The sequence below is a fragment of the Telmatherina bonti genome, assembly GCF_933228915.1.
Source record: "Telmatherina bonti genome assembly, chromosome: 19".
Classification (NCBI taxonomy): domain Eukaryota; kingdom Metazoa; phylum Chordata; class Actinopteri; order Atheriniformes; family Telmatherinidae; genus Telmatherina; species Telmatherina bonti.
This window is the reverse complement of record NC_136617.1, coordinates 9,776,683-9,800,339: the sequence shown is the minus strand read 5'-3', so window position 1 is coordinate 9,800,339 and position 23,657 is coordinate 9,776,683. Positions and strand designations below refer to the sequence as shown.

General features: G+C 40.2%; 1 protein-coding gene across 1 annotated transcript; it reads left to right on the top strand.

The window, feature by feature from the left end:
* Positions 1-7,421: 7,421 nt before the first annotated feature.
* On the top strand, positions 7,422-16,063 carry slc39a7 (solute carrier family 39 member 7). Its single transcript, XM_079258444.1, has 8 exons — positions 7,422-7,549; positions 10,000-10,406; positions 10,938-11,106; positions 11,312-11,392; positions 11,475-11,609; positions 11,957-12,052; positions 13,710-13,906; positions 14,816-16,063. Exons 2-8 carry the CDS (start codon positions 10,008-10,010, stop codon positions 15,068-15,070), a joined length of 1,332 nt encoding a protein of 443 aa, XP_079114570.1. The 5' UTR covers positions 7,422-7,549; positions 10,000-10,007; the 3' UTR covers positions 15,071-16,063.
* Positions 16,064-23,657: the final 7,594 nt, after the last annotated feature.

The following is a 23,657-nucleotide window of genomic DNA, read 5'->3' as shown; positions in this document are numbered from 1 at the left end:
GATGCTTTTGTAAGCTATGAAACTATTTGGAGGCAACGCCAAGGCAGGTTTTATTGTTAATTTAGTGACGCTGGTGTGGCTGAGAATGCACTGCAACATGTGCAAATCTGAGTTGTGCATATTTTAGATAAATAGAAAAATGGTGTTTTGGACTGAATCCATTTCTCGCTGTCTCTGGAAACCGTTCATAAAGGCTACAGTGTCACAAGATGAAATACCTGACTCAAGATCTTGCTAAACTGAGAAATGACAGCTGTCACTGTAAACTAAAAAGTTCTCATGTTTGGGATTTCAGCCTTTTGTGTGAAATTATTGGACAAAGTGTTTTTTGTTTTTTTGTTGTTTTTTTTTTTCTTTTCCTACAATTGCTTTGTGATTAAAATCTTGCTCAAAAAGAATTTCCTCACAAGCAGATAAATGCTCTTGTGTCAGAAACTTACACCATGAAGCTGTAGCTGCTGCAGAACTCTGACTGGAATAAGCTGCAGTTTGTGCACATTGATTGCTATTTTGCATAATAAATTGGCTACTTGTATCATCAAATTAAAAAGCTTTTTTTTTTTTTTTTTTTTTTTCCAAATCTGTTTGCAAGTGGTCCACGTGTACATTTATGAGGTTGTGACAGATCCCACCGCAGATGTGACCACTAAACTGGGGCAGGTGTTCTGCACAGTGCAGGTTATTATGTGCATTAAAGCTGCATCCTATAAGAAAGAGGAGAGATTACTTCATATGTTTCTATTTATGTTGAATTACATTTCAGTATCTGTTTTCCTCTAGAAGGAAATCCTGCGGTAGTATTTTGCAGTACTGTTTAACTTGACATATTTTTACATTTCCCTGTTTCCTGTCAAAGACTAACTCGGCTTCTGTTTTGCATCTTGACTCCTCTCCGAGCTCTCTCCAGAGAGGAAAAGTCAGTCTCATGTTGATGCTTGTTTTATATCCTGCTCTGTTACTTTCCTTTTTCTTCTCTTACTCTGATAATGTCCTCTTATGTTGTTATGCAAAATCAGCCATGGTGCAAGTTCAAAATAGCAAATGTTTATAGTTGCAGGTGTATGATGCAGTAGTGTGAGTTAAAATGCAGCTGTCATGGGATGCCCCCAGCAGGAACATACATTGTAAAGTAGTTTTTCAGCCTTGGGATGCTGCAGGCAGTAATGGCTTAAAACTGAGTCAGACACAGAAGTTAAGATAAAAAAACGGATATAATGCCTTAAAGTTTGAGGGTTTGGTGAAAGAAATGTTAAATTTGGAAAACTTGAGCTGCAAGTTGCAGCCTGACCGTATAAAACCAAGATGGTGACAGATGTAATGTCACACATTTCAGTGTATGGCTCCCTGTTTTATCTTTTTCTACCTACAAATTGTTTAAAGCGCTGTTTTGCTACTGGATACTTTTAGCATCTTAGATTCTAATTCCTGTGTCTTTTTACTTTTCATAAAATGCTTTAGTAAATGCTGTACAAAACCCCGGAGGTCAAACAAAACCCAACTGTACACAGTAAGTCGATCTTGATTTAAACGAGGAGCAACACTCACCTTCCCAGCAGAGAACCTGGAGAAACATCAGGTTTCATCCACTGATGCTCTCTGTGGTGAAGCACACAGCTGCAGAAAAGATCTGGTGTCCTTTTGGTGAGGAGATGTACCTGGTCCTGTACACATGCTGGGAAGCCTGAAGTCCCTTTTAACTAAGCTTATATGAAAAGATGAGTCAGACAATATGAAGTGAATCAGGTTTTTTTAAATGGAAAATACTTCACTTTTTTTAAATTGAAAAATAAGAAGCAAGAAGGAAGTAAATATAATCCTAAACAAGACTGATGCTCTCTGTGGTGAAGCACACAGTTGCAGAAAAGATCTGGTGTCCTTTTGGTGAGATCCACAAAGTCATGAAATCAAAAGAAGAAGAAGCCAGTCTTATTTTATCAACTCCATCTTGTCTTACTCTTCCTGTCCAACCATCCGATGCCTTTCTGGAGGCTCAGGTCTGGTTTAAGCAGGGTGCATATCTCTCTACCTTTAAAGGTCATGTTGAAGAACTGGCCTTCGATCTCATACATCTGTCAGATACAACAGTAGGATCAGCGTCATATCTCTGCATCAGCACCTTAACCTCAGCCCGCTTGCAGTGTGAGTGTGTGTTTTGTTTATAGTAAAAGACAAAGTGCAGCCTGTCAGCAGCAAATGACAAAGATACTTCAGAGGTTTGACGGTTTTTTTAACAGCCTAAGACAGTCTCAGTGTTTAAACTTCACAAATACGGGTAAAAATAGATAAATGCCAACAAAGGACGAGCAGTTTAGACTGAGAAATAAACACAACGGATAAAACGATGAAAGCAGAAATGAGCTGACAAACATGGAAGCTGGAAGTTCTGCAAGAACAGACACCCTTCAGAGGTCATCATGAATGCACTGGACCTTCTGCTGCTTAACTGATGACATGACATGTTGGCAGAGATTAAACATGGCTGCAAAACTCCGTCACAGACACGGGGAAGAAAAGTTGGTCAGTGTCTGAGGTGCATATTTGTGTCTCATCTTTTCATCTGTCATGTTTACCTGCAACCTCCTCATCTCCATGGTGATTGAGGGAAGAACCTGTCCAGCATCCCGCCTCCTTTCTCCCCATTTTCAGATGCTTTACGTCTGAGACATCACCTTCCATACTCACCTGGATTTGGAGCCTTTTCTTGTCATAATTTTGGCCCTGTAAGGCTCGGTCACCTGCTGCTGCATGGAAATGACTCTCCAACATCTGTCATGGTTGTAACTCACAATCGAGATGCCAGATGTGACGCCATAATCCCCCAAAGCAGCACAGCATCCGAACTGGTGTGGAAAAGTCTGCAGAAACAGAGAAGCAAAGCTTGGAAAGAGACTGAAACATGTTTATCTGTTCTACTTACAAACACTGACAGATTCAATGCAAACCTTCAAACAAAAGTTGCAACAATTCAGTTGAACTTTGTGTCAGTTTTTTCAAATGCTTTATTTGTCCCTCATTATTTAAAGACAGTTTAGTTAAACTGACTCTTATGGTTTTGTATCTGTTCTATGTACAAACACTGCAAATTTCCAAACAAAAGCTCATCACATATGTAATTAGAGTCCTGCCATAATCTGAAACCAAAAAATTGTTTTGAAACCTTGAAAGTCAGTGCTTAAAAAAAAATAAAAACCTGAAATAAAGTTTTGTAAGTCTGAAAATAAGTTTTGAAACCTTGAAAAGTATTTTGAAAGTCTGAAAACTGCTGTCTGCAGGTTTGCACAAATGTTTTGAAGCCAACTATCCAGGTTATGCTCTTTGCTCTTAAAGTTATGGGTAGTCTAGCCATCCATTACTTATGTAGCAATGGGGATGTTACCTGATGCACTGAGAAGTACTTTGCTCTATTTCTCTAATATATTAATGTATAAATACATGCCAATATTGCCATCTCTAACTTACTTCTACTTTTTTCCGTAGGTCTTCCTGAATAAGTGCAGTTGTACATGTTGATCTGTCTTTCCTGTCCTCTCCACCCCAACCAGTCGAGGCAGATGGCTGCCCTCCCTGAGCCGGGTTCTGCCGGAGGTTTTCTTCCTGTTAAAGGGGAGTTTTTTCCTTCCCACTGTCGCCGCGTGCAGCTCAGGATGGGGGATTGGATCGAAGTCATGACTCGATGCAATCAGTTGGTTTCTATTATAGGATATGTATGAATTGGCTCGAAATGATGTGTATGTTGATTTGTGTATGTAAAGTACCCTGTGACAACATTGTTGTGAAGTGGCGCTATACAAATAAAGTTGAATTGAACTGAATTTAATTGAAGCCTTAAAATTTGAGTTTTGAAATCTTCTGCAAATATCATTTTGTATGTGACTTCTGGATGCAACACTGGTTTTTGTTTTTGCAAAGTTTCCAAAGTCAATTCACCTCCACATTTTCAGAGTTTCGTCCACACGGCTGCGAGGTTTCGATCATGTGATTTTTGGCAACAATCTCTCGCTGCTTTGGTTTGAATCTCTGAAACTCAGTGAAAAAACTGAAACTTGGTTTCACTATTGGGGCTTTCACTATTGGGGCTTGGTCACTGTCCACTGAAGTTGGGGATCTCTGGAAGATGGCATTCCTTTGAAGGCATGGCAGTCGCTGCACCAGAGAGTCATGGCTTCTGGCTTTTGAACTGTTTTTATTGCAAATGTTGCAGGACGAGTCGACCATCATCTGTAAAAACCAAGAAGATGATATTTGGTAGACACAAAGCAGAAACTGTCCCATTTCACACCAATGGAGTCTCCACCTTCACATTAATGGGATCCAGATTCCAGAGGACCTCTGTCAGACCTCGTCAGTGGTAAGGAAGCCCCACCATCATCATCATCATCACCATCATCACCGTGTTACAGAGAAGGACTATATCACTTGACTAATGACTAAAAACAGACCAAAGTTGAGAGGACTGGGTTATGTTTTTTTCTGCCGGCTACTGTAGTTGTAAAAACTATTGTTCACTTTATTTTTCTATTTTCTTACTAATAACAATCATTATTTCTGCTGATTTCCTGCCTCCAGCCATTTCATTCTGCACCCACCTTAGTGTCCATTGTACTCCTGCCGAACCTGTTTATTGGCCTTTACATTTGTATAATCATAATTTACTTGACGTCAGTCAGGGGTTACACGTGGCAGTCGCTGCACCAGAGAGTCATGGCTTCTGGCTTTTAAACAGGGTTTTTATTGCAAATGTTGCAGGACGAGTCGACCATCATCTGTAAAAACCAAGAAGATGATATTTGGTAGACACAAAGCAGAAACTGTCCCATTTCACACCAATGGAGTCTCCACCTTCACATTAATGGGATCCTGATCCCAGAGGACTTCTCTCAGACCTTGTCAGTGGTAAAGAAGCCCCAGCATCATCATCATCATCATCATCATCATCATCATCATGTTGCAGAGAAACAGTCTGAACCAACAGCTGCTGGTTTCCTGCTACAGATCAACAGGTGTGTGTTCTGGTCTGCAGGATGCTCTGCAGCTGATTAAAAAGTCTCTGCAGAGGCGACTAGAACTGCAGGAAGAAATAACAGCACTCTGCCTTCCCTTCCATCTCTGGCACAAGGCATCTCAGCAGAGGAAGAAAAATGCTAAAAAAAAAAAAATTTAGCATTTAGCAAAGAAATTTGCTTTCATTCTTATGGAACAATCACTTACAGGTACAACTCAGAAAAAATGGAATATTATGAATCCATATTCAACATATCTATGTGTAATAAATCTACTTAATATATAAGGTTCACATCCTGAATTGAGTGACAAAAATATTTAACTTTTTCATAATATTCAAAATTTCTGAGCTGTACCTGTATTACAGCGATTTCAGAAGGAATTCCCAGTCCTTTCAGCTTTCTTCAGCTTCATCAGTCCAAAACCACGTTACTCTGAAGTGTAGCGTCCACTTTCATTTAACAGCTGAGTAAAAGGGAATGGTGGATTTGCTGAAGTATTTCCAGAAGTGAGTAGAAACACTTATCTGTCAGTATTTGCAGCTGCTGGATGGTGAAAGTTTAGATCAGATGTAACAGTTTGCACAACTCTCTTTACAAGCTCTGATTCCCTTTCAGTTAGACACCAATGAGGCAAACCCAAGCATCGCACCAAAGGAAATGTTTGTCATCAGTAAAAGTTTGCAAACTGAGGCTCTACCACTGACTGGAAGTATTTATGTCCCACTTGTCTTGATTTGTTTTCTAACTCTTCAAAGTAAAGTGACTGAATAAGATGATGTGAAGTGTGAAGATGCACATTGATCCAGCATTACAGTAAGTGTTCCTCCCTTTAATGGCTGTTTACAGAAGGCTGGTTGTGTGAATGGATGTTAATGACTTTTTAAAGTAGCTGTCTCTTTCGTGAAATACAGGCTTTGCTCATCTTGGCTTTAACCTCTCCATGGATATTGCCTGAAATGGATAAATGTGAATATATTCATTTTCACTGATAGGAAATTATGACAAAGACATCATTTGGCCTCATATAGAAACCCAAACCCATCGTAAACAGAAATTGTTTCTGGAAAAGGACATCTTTGAAGGGAGAAACTTTGCTTTCATACCAATTCTGACAATGTTCCATTTTTTGGCTATCATATGTTTTCCCCCAGCAACAGCAGTGATGTGCAAATTAGATTAAAGTCTTTTCCAACCACAAAGCGTTGCCTTACATCACTGCTCATATGTTGCTGTGGTGTGACAGAGCTGTAATTTTCCAAAGAGCATGCAGAGATGATGGAGAGGTGAACAACAGCTAAGTGATTGTTAGTGGATGGTCATCACTCCTGGATTTTATTACAAAATACTCTGATTTTTTAATCTCATAAGTTATGGCTTCACTATGTCTACCAAGAGATGTTATGTAGCTAATATATTCATTCAAAACTATTTTAAAATCATGCTTCCGCTACTTATTTCTCACCTAACCCCAGAGGCGCCATTTGGGGGGTTAGGAAGATTCTAAGGGCACCATGACTTGATTGGGACCAAAAAGATGTACAGACTTGACTTTATAACAAAATCATTAAACCTTCATTAAAAATAATATTTTTTTCAAAGGTTGTAATAACATATAGCAGTAATTTAAACTAATAAACCATTTATATTGAAACAGCCTAGTTAGATGTATGCACTGTGAGTTAACCCTTTATAGGGCACTCAATAAAATACCTTCAAATTAGAAATTTTAACCTTAAATTGTCCTGGTATGAACCAAGACTTCCATTCTGCTGTTACATTAACAAAAAAAAAAAGTTTCATGCTGATTATGAAAGGAAACAAAGTGATCAAAAATAATCACTTGCCCCATCAAGGGTTAAACACAGCCCTTGATCATTATTATTCCCATGAAAAGATATTCTTTTTATCAGCTTGTAGCAAAAACAACAATGTAAAAGTTACAATCAAGTGGTGGGGTCTATGCCATTGACTTTCATGGGGCCCAAATGTCCTGGTGACGCCCCTGCCTAGCCTACTGTACACTCAACATCACAAAACAAAAATGTTGCTCTATGTTAAGACATTGCAAGAAAGTAAAATTATTTTTCTGATGTAAATGTTTAAACTGTTTGTTTTTCTCCAGTCAAGCGGATATGTATCCTGTCCTGCAGGATGCTGCTGATCTGAGCGTGTGTGGGAATGATTCCGTTTCCTCTCGCGATATTTCCTTTGAGTCCTCATCATCCATCTTTAGTCACATTATAGCATTATAAGTCCGATTCTGCAAGGTTAATGGATATGAAAAGTTTATAATATTGTCTTAATGTGTAAATATGTAGGATAATTTTAATTAACTTGCAAAAATCGCGAAGGTTATTCCGTCTTAGCAACTAAGAAAGGAAGCGTACGAGGAATGGAACGTGTCCTCGCGAGATTTCAGTGAGCTTAGATGAGTGAATGCCACGTCTGACCAGCAGCATCGACGTAGACAGAAATATTTGCGCTCTTGCTCTCAGGATAGAGAGTTAACCAGCTGCGCATCAGGTGGAAATATCTTGCACTATCTGGTGAGAATTCCTGTTCCGTTTTCAGTCGCATTTAGCATTTATTTAGTGATGCAGCAGCATGCTAACTGTTTGACTATTAGCTTGCCAGCTAGCTTTGCTAGCAGGCTTTCTGGAAATCAGGATCATCAGAAGTCCTTGTTTGATGATCGGCTTTTATTGTTTGTGGTCAGATTAGAGAAGCCTCTTTCCAAAGAGAATTGAGGAGATTATCTCCTTTACATCCACATCTGACTTGTGAAGCTGTCGCCAGCAGATAAACAATCACAGCACTAAACTAGCTGAACAAGTCTTACATGGGACAGTTAACAGGGCCAAGACTTATTAGTGGTATTGTTTACTCCTCTATCATACTTTGTTGTGTTTACATGAAGCCAGAAACTGAATTCTGAGCAGTCATAAACAGCTTTTTAAAAGTTGTCTGACTGGAAACATGCAAATCAGAGTCAGTTCTGTCTGAACTAAGATCTGGTGCGATATGCTGTAAAGTGGCAACTCCATTTGACTAAAACTAAAACACCATTCAAGCTTAGAGAATGTCAGCATGTTACATTTTACATATGTAATTCTTCTTTACAGGAAAGACACAGTTTTCTTAGTTCAGATATTGTCATATGCACAGTTCCCTGTGCAATGAAATGTTTACTTTGCTGCTCACTGGATGCCAAGAATGTCAAGAATCAAGGTATAAAATAGATACATAATATAAAGAGAAGTATGCAAAATGCAAGAGAAATAAACATTCTTTAAAAAAATATATGCAATGAAAAATATTGTCTATATTCTTTTTGCAGATATGTGCAATCATAGTTTTATGTGCAAACACTGCAAAATTATTAGTATAGTGTGCAGCATGGCTATGATAATGCGCTTTTATCCTGATTCCATTCCGATTTTTTTTTTTATGCCAATTCGATTTAAATTGCGATTCTCACAATTCTTTGACATTGCAGATTTTTTTTTTTTTTTTTTTTTAGATTAAAAACAAAATAAAATGTATAAAACTTTTTTTTTTGCTCATCATTTTTCTTGATTTAAATTAGGAAAAAACAACGCAGTTGCCATACCATCATTCTGCTTCTATAATGGCCAGGAAGACAAGTAAAAAGATCTATAAAAACATATAAAATGATTAATTTTATACTGGATTATTTTTATTTATTTGGAAAAAATCGATTTTTAAATTGTGAAGCAAAAACATCCAGATTTTCAATTTTTTTTTTATTAGATTTTCCCACCCCTACTGTGCAGTGTAAACATTCTAGCAGTTACATGTGCAACTGTATCTGCATGTACACAGGTTAGCTTATGTATGTGTAAATTGTGCATTTGCTAAGTATAACTGGATTGTCCAGGAGTCAGAAATAGTGCAAACTGTAGATGGTGAAAGTTGTGAATTATGGATGTGCTTTTCGAAGGATGGTGCTAATTATTTAGAAAACAGGGCATCTGATGTGAAATATTCAATGTCATTGTGATGATATCGTGCTTTTTTTGTGTTTGATAAAACACATTGTTCTGTTTCTCTGCTGTGTTCATTTTAAAGTAGCACTATGTGACCTTCATACACTGTGTTCCTGACTTGTTTGATGGCACAGTGACATCTATTATGCATATTTCTGAAGCTGCCTCTCCATCCCAAAGCTGAGAAGCAAGACATTTCACTCGAGTTTTTCTTTATGCACCATCTCAAATTCTTGCAAACGGATGTGAACATACAGGCTATTTTGAACGCACACAGTAGAGGATTCAGCAAAAACACAGAAGAAGACATTCGTGGAGGAAGAGAAGAAAAGCAGGACAGAAAGGGACAGAGCTTTCGATGAGACAGGAGAAAACATTGGACTAACTTTTACTGGCTGGAAAGACATTTCCACATAACAGCTAACATGCAAGATTGAGACCAAATTATCTGTAACTATGGGATTCTTTGCCGAGGAAATCCGTCAAAGTGCTTCTGAAATTCACAAGGCCGCTGTAACGCATGTGTGTTCATTCTTTTTATTTGTGCCCAGGCTTGTTGAGATAATGAGCTGCTTCTTCCATGAAACAAGCAATAAATTCCAGAAAACGCCTTTAGTCTGTTGAATAATATTTTGATGATGTCATTCTGTTTGTTAGGAGTTAAATAATCCTGTTTCATTTAATGTGATGCTTATTTTAAGAAATGTCTGATATCTTTTTTTTTTTCTAGCTGTTTATTGATTTTCTCTTTGGGGATTAATAAAGTATTTTTAATTTAATTTTTCATTTCATATCCGTTTTATTATTATTATTATTATTTTGTCCTTTTTAGCACACATTAAATAGAAGATGATTTCTTTTTGCTAGCAACCCTGTTGAAGAGTACATTAAGTAGCATTGAGTTGAGATATTACCAGAGCAGCTGTTGTGTTAAAACCATAAAATCAGTCACATTTTTATGTATTTCTGTTGTTTGGTCTTTATTCTAGGGGATAACATGGGCTGTATACGTCTCCTCGCACTGACGCTGGCCACATCCACCGTACTGCTGCTAGCCTCTCATTCAGCGACAGCTCACAGCCATTCCCATGGCGACCATGGCCACGCCCACTCCCACGGCCACCACCACCACGGTCACTCCCACGGAGAGGAGGATCACCACGGCCACTCACACGGCTCCCAAGCGAAGATGTTCCACGGAGCCAGCAAGTGGAGCGCTGAGGCCAACCTTCCTCCACATGAGGAAGAGCATCACGGACACGCGCACGATCACGGACACGCACACGCGCACGATCACGGACACGCTCATGAGGATGTTGTTCGAGTACACAAGGAGGACAGTGGACATGGACACACGCGTGGAGAGAAGAGGGACATGGTGGAGCTCTGGACACAGGTGTGTCCATGGAAACAGTCTTACTGAAACTCTCCAGTTTCTGTTCATGGATGGTTTATCTAGAAAAATCTTTAGGACGTTTAGTTTGAGGACAATTCAAATAATTTTGGTTATTATTATTTCACTTTGTTGTTTTTAGGCCCCTACTTGGAAAGTTATGACCTGGAGCATCACAGTGTGACGCCTTCATAGAAACCAGAACTTCACTGCTTCAGTCACTGTAAAATCAGACTGAAATGTACAAATATATCATTTAAGTTTGGGACCAACAAGTGGCTCCATGTTTGTGGGTCATAAAATCATAGTAGGAACCAGAGGAAAGAGGAGACATTCAGCTGCAGAAGCACCTTTAGAAGTTAATTTTATTGTTCATATTGGGGAGAAACTGGTGATTGATCATAGCATCAGATCAAACACACCTTCTTCTGTTTCGCCTTCTGACCACGTTGATAATAATCCTCCTGTTTGACGCCATTTTCTCCCTGCAGGAAAACATCCCTTTTGTAAACTTCCTTCCATCATTGTCCGCAGGCTGTCGGAGCCACGCTGCTGATCAGTGCGGCTCCTTTCCTCATCTTGTTCCTCATCCCAGTTCAGTCCAACAGCGACCAGCACCAGAACCTGCTCAAGGTGCTGCTCAGCTTCGCCTCCGGTGGACTGCTGGGTGACGCCTTCCTCCACCTCATACCACATGCTCTGGGTAGGTGGTTCAGCAGTTTGAATTTTTATGCAGTATTTTGAAGCATTTATGCAAACACTGAACATGTGCTTTTGGATTAGTAGTTTAAAAAGTGCCTTTAACAATTATAATGCCGCCTTTCAATTGGAAAATGAATTTTACTTTGTGTGTTTTAGTATTTTTACTTTTAGCATCTTAAATATTTGTCTCCTCCTGTCATACACAGAACCCCACTCCCATCATGGACATGAAGAACACGGACACTCGCATGCAAGCGAAGACTCACATGACCATGGTCACTCTCACGGTAAGCTTTGAATGTTTATTATCTTTGTGACATCATGTGTACATCAACCCCAACCAGAGCTTCCTTTCCTGTGTCTACACAGGAGCTGCCCACGGTCACATGATGTCAGTGGGTCTGTGGGTCCTCGGTGGGATCATCGCCTTCCTCGTTGTTGAAAAGTTTGTGCGTTTGCTGAAGGGAGGACACGGCCATGGACATTCCCACAGCCACTCACACGGTACGCTTCTGTTAAACTATGATTACAATGTAACATTAATGGTTATGTTTTCACATTTCATATTCCCTCCTCACGCTTTGCCATTTTTTTATTATAACCCACAAGGAAGCAACATTTTCTTGTATGAGCTCTTCCGTTTTTGCTTTGCACTTCTGCAAGTTGTCCACTAGATGTCACTGCATCATACAAACTAAAGCCAAGCGCTGTGATCATCAGTCCAGCTGCAGGTTGCAGTGCTAAACAGATGCAATCCTGCAGCTTTTCTCACATAAAAATGTGTTTTGCAATCTCATCAGGTTTCATAATTAAAATATAAATTACATTCTGTGTGACTTTTTCTTTTTTAGCTTCTCCAAAGGAAAAAGACAGCGATGGAGAGGAGGACAAAGAGAAGGAAAACAAAGAAGTAAAGGCACCAAAGAAAGAGGAGAAAAAGAGTGCTGGTGAGAAATTCTTTGAGGTTTACAACATTTGAAGAGTATCTTTATTATTACCTCTGCCAAGGTGCATTGGTTTGTCTGTGATGGACTGGTGAGGCGTCCAGGGTGTACTTGTCTCTCCCAGAGATTACTGGGATCAGCTCCGCCTTCCCATAACGCTAAATTAGACTAAGTGGTTTGGAAATTTTTTTTATTTTATTTATTTATTTTATTTAATTAGGACAATGCACATTAATAAACACATTTTACAAATTCAATAGTGTGTAAATATGCCAGAGTTAGTTAGAAGCTACTTTCCATCTGTAGTCCTCAGACATTTACAGACAAGACATATAAAACATGTATTAAATTAATAAATACACACACAAAAGAAAGAAAAGAAAAAAATCAATCCACATACAATACACTGCATCTATTAAACCTCATGTATGTTGACAGACTTGATTGGTTTTAAGCCATCTTTTAAGCACTTTTTTTAAAACGCCTTAAGTGTGCAACTCTCTCGTATGGATGTTGGAAGACTATTCCAGTTCATACAACCCTTAACAGCAATGGTGTTTTGCCCTTTGGCAGTCCGTCTAAATGGAACCTCACAGTCCCCTCTGGAGGCAGATCTGGTCCTGAGGTTACTGTCTTTACGTCTGATTAATTCTTCAAAGGGAGGAGGCACTAGACCATGAAGAGACTTATAGATGAATGGTTTGTCTGTCTCTCTGTTAATAATGTACATGAAAAAGTTATGAATGAATTTTTTGAAGATTTTCAGGAACCCTCAGAAATAAGATTAGTAACAAATAATTCGCTTTTGGGTGTGATCTGAATCACCAGAAGTATTTTTTTAAAATTATTTTTTACGATGGAGAGGTGAGAAAAATTTTGCCTTTATTGCTTTTAAATACAATAATAATCATGACATCTACAATCCTTGGCAAAAAAAAGACATTTTGGAGGATTTCTCCTGGTTAAATGTAAGAGATCCCCTGGTGGCCACATGATGAACTGCAAGAAGGAGAAAACCAACAACTGTGTTTGACCCACTTAAAATATGTGTTTTTGAACCGTTTTGATAGTGCACCATAATTCAGTAAGCACATTTCTGGAGTTGTCATTAGCAAGCGGCGTCCCGCTGCTAGAAAAAAAAAAAAAACGCACGAAACAACTTTCTGAACTAGGATGTGACATTTAACATTGCTTTGCGTTATAATAAGAAACTAGCTGTTTTGAACACACAATGTCGCTGATTCAGTAAAGAAACGCAAAAAATTAAGAGAGGAAGAGACAAAATGAGTCATTGCAAGATCGTCTTCTGCTGGCTGGAGAGAGCTAACGGGTCAGGTAGGATGCAAGATGGATGCTTAATTAGTCGTCGATAGGGGGTGTGTGACGTGGAAAAAGGCAAAAGTTCTGTAATGTCTCTTTAAACCAATGTTTATCAGTCCAGCATTGGGTCCTGCAGGTACATTATTCTACTTGCTGTGGTTTAATATTACCTTTATGTTGCTTAATTAAATTTGAGCATGTGATATCAACATCGTGCAAATCCAATATCAGACTTTCGTGACTTCTTGCCCATGGCTAATCCTTTACCATGAAACTGCAGCACTGGTGCCAAAGTATCCCAGAGACGTCACATCATTACTTTTTCTATCCACCTACGCAGACATCAAGGTGTCGGGTTACCTGAATCTGGCAGCCGACTTCACGCATAACTTCACCGATGGCCTGGCAATCGGGGCGTCGTTCCTGGTCAGTCCAGCAGTGGGCGCTGTTACCACCGTCACCATCCTGCTGCACGAGGTCCCGCATGAGATTGGAGACTTTGCCATCCTTGTGCAGTCTGGCTGCACCAAGAGGAAGGTAGCTGACTCCTCAGTGGGGTTTCTTACATTTTCATCTTTAAAAATGCGGCTTTGAAAATTAATTTAACGTGCACCAAAGAAAGTGGAAATGAATGGATGCATATAGCAGCCACAATATTATGTGCCCATATCATAGACTGTGTATATAAAGATGGACGTAGCCTCCATGACGTCACCCGTAGGTTTCTGAAGAGCTGAATTGAAGCTCTGTGGGCGGTTCCTACCATCACCATCTTGGCAGGGGCATGCATGTCGTCTTGCCCGGAAAATACAAATATGGGCAAAGAGGTGGAGCTGAGAGGGGGGCTGTGAGCGTCATGGTGGATGATTGACATCAAGCAAACTCCGAGCATTCTGTAGCTAAGAGCTAACCAAGCTAACCTGGAGATAACAGGAGCCAACCAGCTGACGGAGGTAAGCGGGGTAAAGTTAAGTCACTTTGCTAATTGGTTAAAAACCGCGGTTGTTCTACGTTCTTCTTACTTGAAGCGGGAGATTGGTACCAGTCAATCAAAAGGACACGCCCCTAAATATGCTGAACTTCGAGATTAAATTATTTTTAAACGGGCGAGTTAGAAAAAAATTCACTCCCTCCACAGTTGTCATGAAGGTAAACCTGACCAATTAAACCTAAGATGGATTTTTGAACCAGGCTGTAAACATGTTTATTTCTGCTGTGAAGTTGGTCTTTTTAACATGGGAGTCTATGGGGATTTGCTCTGTTTTGGAGCCAGCCCCTGGTGGATGAAGGAGGAACTGCAGTTTTATGAACTTCCGCATAGGCTTCACTTTTAACCGCCGGAGGCTCCGCCCACCTTTCATATATGGTCTATGGTCCATATGCAATGATGGATTATTTAGCAGTGCTGAAAAAGAGTGTGTTAACCTTGTTCCTCTCCTCCTTCAGGCCATGTGTCTGCAGCTACTGACAGCTGTGGGAGCTCTGGCCGGGACAGCCTGCTCCCTCATGGCTGAAGGCGTGGGCGCCGCGGCGACCGCCTGGATCCTGCCCTTCACGGCTGGTGGGTTCGTTTACATTGCCACGGTGACAGTGCTCCCTGAGCTGCTGGCGGGCCGCTGCAGTTTCGGCCAGTCCCTAATGGAGATCCTAGCTCTGCTGTTTGGAGTTGGCATGATGGTGCTGATCGCAGAGTACGAGTGAGATGCTGCAGGAGGGACAGAAACTGAACCCAGCATCTTCCAGCCGAGACGCTCAGAGGGGAAAGACCGCTTAGGTAGCGCTCAGGTGGAATAGTTTTTTTGGAAAGTGGTGTTTTTCGTGTTTTTTATTAAATGGTATTTTTGGAAAACCACCACCAGTTGATGGAGAATGGATGATTTTTTTAGTTGTTTTTGTGTTTTTAGAAGCTCGTGACAACGTCCTGATTTTTGTTGCTATTACTTTTCTAAGGGAAACGTCGGCTTTTTTTCAGTAAAGAGGCTGAAAAGGCAACGGATCACAAAAGACGTGATTCAGAAGAAGAGAGCTCGCTCTTTTTGTATTCTGGGCCCCAAAATCCACTCTTCGCTGTCCCCTACCTGTTGTCTGACTGCAGCTAAAAACAGACAGCTTGTTCCCTTTATTAGTCTTTAAACTATACCAGATGTCCAGCCATACCAGCTTACTCTTTAAGCAAGGAGGCCGGTCGTCATGGCTACGGTCGCTGACTGCTCTGTGAAGAAGCAGAAAGAACGATACCCAGGATTCAAGTGGAACTTTTTTTTCTTTTTCTATTTGAAGATGCTGAACAAAACTATTTTGTTACATTCCACTAGTTAATTTAGCTTCTGTAATTGTTCAGCATGGCATCATGTTTTGTTTTTAATCATATAAATAACTCACTGAATTATTGTTTGGAAAGAAGTGGAACATTCCTGCTTTAACTGTTGTTTTTCCTGAGATAAAGAGTGATGAAAACTCCTGCAGCTGTGCCGAATGTCCTCAATAAATCATCTTTCTCGAAGTGACGGCGATTTCTCTGCATATTCTCGAATTATTCAGCTTTTTGTTAGTTTACTGCAGGGGTGTCCAAAGCCGGTCCCGGTTGTCCTGCGGGTTTTTGATGTATCCCTGTTCCAACACGTGGCTTTCATCAAATGGATCCAACAGCCATGAAGTTCTGCACAGTGACTGATTAGTTTGAGTCGCACGTTTTGAAGCAGGGATACATAGAAACCCTGCAGGATTGTGGCCCTCAAGGACCGGAGCTGTACTCCCCTGGTTTATTCAGCATCAAATCCCTGCAGAGATCGTAAACCAGGTTCAGCTCAGTCAGATTAAAGATGAATACTTGGAAAAACTGATGAAAGCGATGTTTGTTTTTTTTGTTATATAAATTAAAATTTAAAACTAGTTGTGTTTTCATCATCCCTAGAAATAAGCAAAACCTGAATATAGCAATAAAAACAACATCAACATACACAAAAAAATCTAAAATATCACTTCAAGGTTTTTACGCTCTCGTGAAGTGTGTGTGGTTTTTTTTTTCCCCAGACGTGTCAATAATTGGAATACAAATAATACAGGCGGTTTTCGGTTTGCGTTGTCTTGACTTTACGACGCTCAATGTAATAAAAAAAAAAAAAAAAAAAAAAAAAAAGTAGGTTACGTGGTTCCATATAAGCTCTTGTAAAACGCATGATGTGGAGGCTGAAATGACGCCTCAGTGGATATTTATATTATTTTAATTTAAATGTCTGTTTCAATTGCCTTTACTATTTTTCCATTAATATAATGCATAATACTTGTATTTAGACAATACAAGTAGTTATTTAATTATTAAGGGGTATTTAAGGGCACAAGTCCGAGTTAAGAGGAATTTCGGGCCATGCCTTAATGTAGGAACAGAACTTGTTCGTAAACCCTGAGGACCGCCTGTATTGGAAATCACGTGACAAGTTCATTCCATGTAAAGATGGCGCTGGATCGGGGGGGGGGGGGGGGGGGGGATGGAGGAGAAGACTGAAATCTTTTTACAAATCATTGAGGAAAAAAAATACCGTCATATTAGGTAACAAACAACAGCAAAATGTTGAGTTTTAAAAGGAATTAAACAGGGAAATGAGGGAGAAGAGCTGTGAAAACCAGTGGAAAATCCTCCATTGTAAGTGGAAAATGCTAAAACGCCACCTGGAGACGGTTTATGCGTCAAACGCCTTTCAGTGGAAACAGCTGAAAATTGAGAAATATCAGATTTATTTTGTGGTGAACTGTAACGCAGCTCATGAGAACCCGATGCTGATGCTGAAAGAGTCCCTGGAACGACGACGTGACTCGTGCATTTGGCAGATTTTTATCTGAAATGTGTCATCTGACGTCAGAAAATCTGATTCATAAATCATTCCAGATTTAGTTTTGGTTTCTTGTTCCAGATGTCTTCGATACGCAACCAGGAGAAATGTGCAGTGAGATGATGACAATAGCAGCTTCTCCAGGAAATTTAATTTTCTCCCCATCTGAGTTACTGACGGAAAAAAAAGCTGGTTTAATTACAAGCCATCAAACTGTAATTTAGCTGAAATAAAGTTAAAAAGTCTTGATGCACACCTGTTTTTTAGATTATTCTTCAAAAGAACTTTTCTCAACAGATTAATAGGAAATGTTCACAATAGTTCTCCAAAAAGTTTGAGAAGCAAATCAATAGATTGATATAATGTGTAAATTTATAGGAAGATTACAGAAATATGCTTCTTTGATCATTCAAATAGTTTCTTATAAATACTTAAGCTTATCGACAATGCTTTGTTGAAGAAAAAGAGGATAAATGATTCAGAATAATCAAGGAAAATCAAAACTTTTAGCGATAACTGCCATTAAAAGTCTGGTTATATAAGAAGCGGTGAGTTTCAGAGAAGTTGCTCATCCAGATTTAACCCTTTCTGTAAACTGAGCCAAATATTTCCCCATATTGTTCAATAAGAAGGAAATGTGATACTACTGTAGCGGTGCCGGAGCGCCATGATTTTCCTGCTTGTGCCTTACTGCTGTGTAACCAAATACACGCCCCTTTTCTCTGGAACTTCTCAGAACTAGGTAACAACAGGTGGATAAGAGGTAAATAAACAGTTTTACCAGCACCACGCTTGTTGAATCACCTTTTCTCTGCATTTCTCATAACTTAGCCACAATCAAAAGCAGACAGAGAGGTGTGGTGGAGAAGCCCACACTTCCCTCTCAATAACTCATTTCTTCACTAAAATATGGCATCAGTGAAGGATCCAGTTTATTTATAAAGCATATTTTTCATGCAGACCGTCTCTAAAGTGCTGCACAATGAAAGTCAACTATATCACTAAATAAAATAAAATGATGAAACTAGTAAAAACCATTTAATAGAGTTGTGGATAGTGGAATGTCTTGGAATAGTCGGGTTGCCTACAGAGTACAGGTAGATGAATGGGTAGGGGTAGGGTTATGACTAAATACTGCAGGAAATTTATGCCTTTTCTTCTAATTAAATTAGTGATACAATCACTAGTCTTGTCATATTTAGACTATTGTTCTGTAATTTGGTCCAAAACAACAAAACACAACCTGGAAAGGCTGCAGGAAAGTTCAGCACAAAGCTGCAGCTGGAAGTCCTGATCGGACCAGTGCTGGTGTGATGAATCACCGTCTGTCATGGTGAAGTGTAGAACGCAGGATGTTGGCAATGTTCATTGATATATTCAATAAAGAAAGTAGTTCTGACCAAAACAGAAAAATTATTGGATAGAAGATTGTTATTTTTGTCATTTTACAAGGCAGACGTCAGCAAGTCGTTTTTTTGTTACACATTACCAGGTCTTTTTATTTTAGACAATAAGATGGAACGCTTTAAAAGGAAGCTGAAACTATTTGTGTGTGTTCGGCCTAAATAATACGACTGAGATCTTAGCTGATTAACACTTATTTGAAGAGTGATAAAATAATATGATTCCTTAGCGTGGAAAGAGGAATTTAACCCAACTCAACTCAACTTTATTTATAAATCCCTTTAAAACACCCAGAGTTGGAACAAAGTGCTGTACACAATCAGCCAAAATAACAAGAGAATAAAACAGTTAAAAGAGAAATAAATAGCACATGAAAACAAATTGGTCATTTAAGGAGTAAGAAATTAAAACAATAAAACAAAATGATTACATAGTAATTAAACCCTAACTATAGCACACTGAGCAGAAGCAGTGTTACACTGGCTTAAAGGCCAAGGAATACAATGTGTATTAATATAAGTTGTGAATATAATGCCATTGTGTTTGGTGTGTGTTATTAAGTGCTTTTATGTTCATGTATTTTAAGCAAATGATGTTATAAGTTGATAATTCTGTGGAGAGCCCAGGAAGAGGAGCTGCTGTGAACTGACAGCAGAGCATTTCAGAGTCAAGGACCGACTACAGAAAAGGCCATGTCCCGTCTGGTTTAAAGTCCCGTCTTTGGGACCACACGCTGGGACTGTTCCTCAGACCTCAAAAGCGAGATGTGAAGTATAAATATTGAGGCATTCGGTGACGTACGTCCCTGTTGCTTTAATCTTCCACTAACTGGACTGCTCTAACCAGTATCGGTTGGATACATTATAACTAATTCAGAGATAACTGCCATTAAAAGTCTGGTTATATAAGAAGCGGTGAGTTTCAGGGAAGTTGCTCATCCAGATTTGACCCTTTCTGTAAACTGAGCCAAATATTTCCCCATATTGTTCAATAAGAAGGAAATGTGATACTACTGTAGCGGTGCCGGAGCGCCATGATTTTCCTGCTTGTGCCTTACTGCTGTGTAACCAAATACACGCCCCTTTTCTCTGGAACTTCTCAGAACTAGGTAACAACAGGTGGATAAGAGGTAAATAAACAGTTTTACCAGCACCACGCTTGTTGAATCACCTTTTCTCTGCATTTCTCATAACTTAGCCACAATCAAAAGCAGACAGAGAGGTGTGGTGGAGAAGCCCACACTTCCCTCTCAATAACTCATTTCTTCACTAAAATATGGCATCAGTGCTTGGAAAAATATTCATCCTTTGCTGCAATTACATTAGCAATTTTTTGGGGGGGGGCATTCTTCTTTTTAAAGTATCTCCAGTTGAGTCAGATTATATAAATTTTGGGAACTACAGTTTTCAAGACTTTCCACAGATTTTCAAACGGGTTTAGGTCTGGACCTGGACTGAACCACTCTGACTCTTTAATATGCATTGATATAGATAGATAAAGAGATAAACTTTTTTCATACCGAAGGAACACCGGGTTCTCATGCACCCATAAAAACTTTCATTCTAAACAAATAGATCAGATAAAAAATAAATAAAGAGTACATATACTGAAAAGACAAAGCATGCCACTGTAGCTTGGGCTGTATGTTCAGTGTCACTGTCCTGCTGGACAGCGAACCTCCATCTCCGTGTCAAGTCTTTTGCAGCCTCTAACCAATTTTCTTCCAGGATTGTTCTGTATTTGGCATAATTCATCTTCCCAACCACACATGCCAGTTCCCTTCTCCTCCTGTCCAACTCATCTTGGGTTTGTTTTCTTTCTAACACCTACTCATCCTCCCGACAGTAAATCCACTTTCTCGAGGAAAGATTGCATCCCAGCTGTTGAAGGGAACATGTATATGATTTACACATTTCAAAGTAAATGTGGTTGTTATGGAAACCATTCTCTTCCGTTTGTTTACATGCCTGCCGCTGGCCCGGACTGGCCTCCCCAACAACCACAGTCACTGTCCCCCCCCCCCCCCACCCCCCCCACCCCAAGCCCCTTCCCATGTGTTCATGCCACCTCTTTGCAGTTTTAATTTAGTTTTAATCTTTTAAATTGTGTGTAATTGTTTTCATTTTTTTGTTAAAGCTTACATTTTTGTATCCATTTGAGAATTCTTCCAATTATTTATTGAATTTTTTTCTACTTTTTGTTCATTGTTTTTGATTCGGTGACTTGTTTAAAAAAAAAAAAAAAATTCTCTTTAGTCTCTTGTGTGAAAATATGTAAATTGACTTTACTGAAATGCGAGGGAGCATCTATTCCAGGAAGCTACTCTGGTTAGGCACAAGGCATCAATGGGCAGACCTTCTAAATAGTATGAACCACAGCCAAGTCAGGTATTTTATAAGCCACGCCCACTTTTCAGGTAAGCGTCTCCGTGAACTTGGATACTTCCTACCTGTCAAACTGGTATTTGTACCTCTTGCTTTGGGAATTTGATGAGAGAGGCTATGACTCATGCAGGTGCATTTATATAGAGATGGAATATCTCGAGGCGTCTACACACCACATTCACCATGGCAGAGAAGAGTGGAAGAGTGGAGCTAAAGTAAGTACAGAGATCAATAAATGCTGCTTTTTACATTCTTAGCCATGCAAGTTAATATCCAGTCGTTACTAAAAACTTTTCACACTGATTTCATTGAACAAATTGTGATTTAGAAATCATCAATATATGTAAAATGTTAATATTAGCAAGTGTTAGAGAATGATTAATAATTTCACCATTTTTATCAGCAATATATTACCAGCTATGACTGTATTTGAAATAAATCAGGATTCCCACTTAAAACACTCATATTTTTTTTATTCTTATTTTTTATGCATTTTTACATATCTGGACTGTTTGAATACTTTTTGTCTGGAATAAATTGGAAAAGCACTCAGATGGAGCAGACCTTTTTTTTTCTTTTCTGGATGGTTTTATCTAGATTTATCCAGATCTATCTTTGATGTCCTGTAAAACCTGTTGGGGACTTCTCCAGGATTTTCTGACCATTTATTGTGGAGTTATACACCTATATACTGGAAATGAACGGATGTCACAATGATGATAGATAGATAGATAAATACTTTATTAATCCCGAAGGAAATTGTGCAGTTGTCCGTTGCTCACATTCATAAAACAGCAAAAGAGAAAATTTAAAGTTTAAAAAAACCAGACAAATAAATAATTCAACAGCATTAAAAGATAAAGTGCTACAGGTTAAGGTGCTACAAGTTAAGGCACTGAAAAAAACAAAGTTCAGGACTAGTATCAGTCTCTCCTGCTCCTCCCTGAAGTGGCTGCATTATACAGCCTGATGGCACGAGGGATGAAAGAGTTTTTTAGTCTATCAGTGGAGCAGCCCAATGAGAGAAACCTGGAGCTAACAGAGCTCCTCTGCCGAGAGAAGACAAGATATAGGGGGTGGCTCTGATTGGAGAGGATTGCCCTGATCTTAGAGAGCGTCCTCTGCTCCACCACCTTTTCCACAGAGTCCAGGCCGAGTCCAACCACAGAGCCTGCTTTCCTTATGAGCCTGTCCAGCCTCTGAGTGTCCCTCTTTTTAGCGTTGCCCCCCCAGCACACAACAGCATAAAAAAGAGCACTAGATACAATCGATTGGTAGAACATGTACAGTAACTTTGAACAGACTCTAAAGGATGCCAGCCTTCTTAAAAAATACATCCTGCTCTGAGCCTTTTTGTACACAGCATCTGTGTTAGCTGCCCAGCTCAGACTGTTATCCAGCTGCAGCCCCAGATATTTGTAGTTAGAGACCACCTCCACCTCAGATCCACTGATGTTGATGGACTGTACAGCAGGGGGCGCCCGGCGGAAATCCAGCACCAGCTCCTTTGTCTTTGATGTATTAAGCTGGAGCTTGTTGTGCTGGCACCACTCCACAAAGTCCTTCACCAGGCCCCTGTACTCCCCCTCTTCACCCTCCCTAATACATGCCACAATTGCAGTGTCATCAGAGAACTTCTGCATGTGGCATGTATCTGAGTTGTACTGAAAGTCAGAGGTGTAAAGAGTGAAGAGGAGGGGCGACAACACCGTGCCCTGAGGTGCTCCAATACTGCAGGTCAATGTTGAGGACCTACACCCCCCCACTCGGACAAACTGTGACCTATTAGTCAGATAGTCTGAAATCCAGGTCACGAGGTGAGGGTCCACAGCCATGATGTTCAGCTTCTCCCGGAGAAGGCTGGGCTGGATGGTATTAAACGCGCTGGAAAAGTCAAAGAACAGCATCCTCACCATGCACCCTCCAACATCCAGGTATGTAAGGGCACGGTGTAGAAGGTAGAGGACAGCATCCTCCACTCCCACCTTCTCCTGATAGGCAAATTGGAGGGGGTCCCGTCCTCCCAGCACCTGAGGGTGCACAATTCGCAGGACCAGTCGCTCCAGTGTCTTCATGACGTGCGATGTAAGTGCGACCGGCCTGTAGTCGTTCAGCTCCCGAGGCCGACTCTTCTTGGGAACTGGAACGATGCAGGAGGTTTTCCACATAGAAGGAACTCTCCCCTGCTGCAGGCTCAGGTTGTAGACCTGCTGTAGAGGGTCCCCCAACTCAGCAGCACAGGTCCTCAAGAGCCTCGGGCAGACCTGGTCCGGACCCGGGGCCTTCCTTGGATGGAGACGTCGCAGCTCAGTTGTCACCTGGTCCGCAGTGATGAAGGTTGGAGTTGAGGTGAGAGTGGCGTTTGAAAGTGAGAGAGAGGCACGTGGAGGAGAAGCTGGATGGTGATGATCAGGGCGGCATGAGGAGGGCTGTTGACGTGAGCAGGCAGTTGGTGGGGAACTGAACCGATTAAAAAAAGTGTTCAGCTCCTCAGCTCTTTTTATGTCCATACAGCCAACATTGCTTTTACTGCTGCAGCCAGCAATGGTTTTCATACCATTCCAGACCTCCCACATGTTGTTGTCAGTCAGCTTCCTCTCAAGCTTCTTGCTGTAAGCCTCCTTAGCCTCCTTCAGGCAGGTTTTGACTTCCTTCTGAACCTCCCTCATC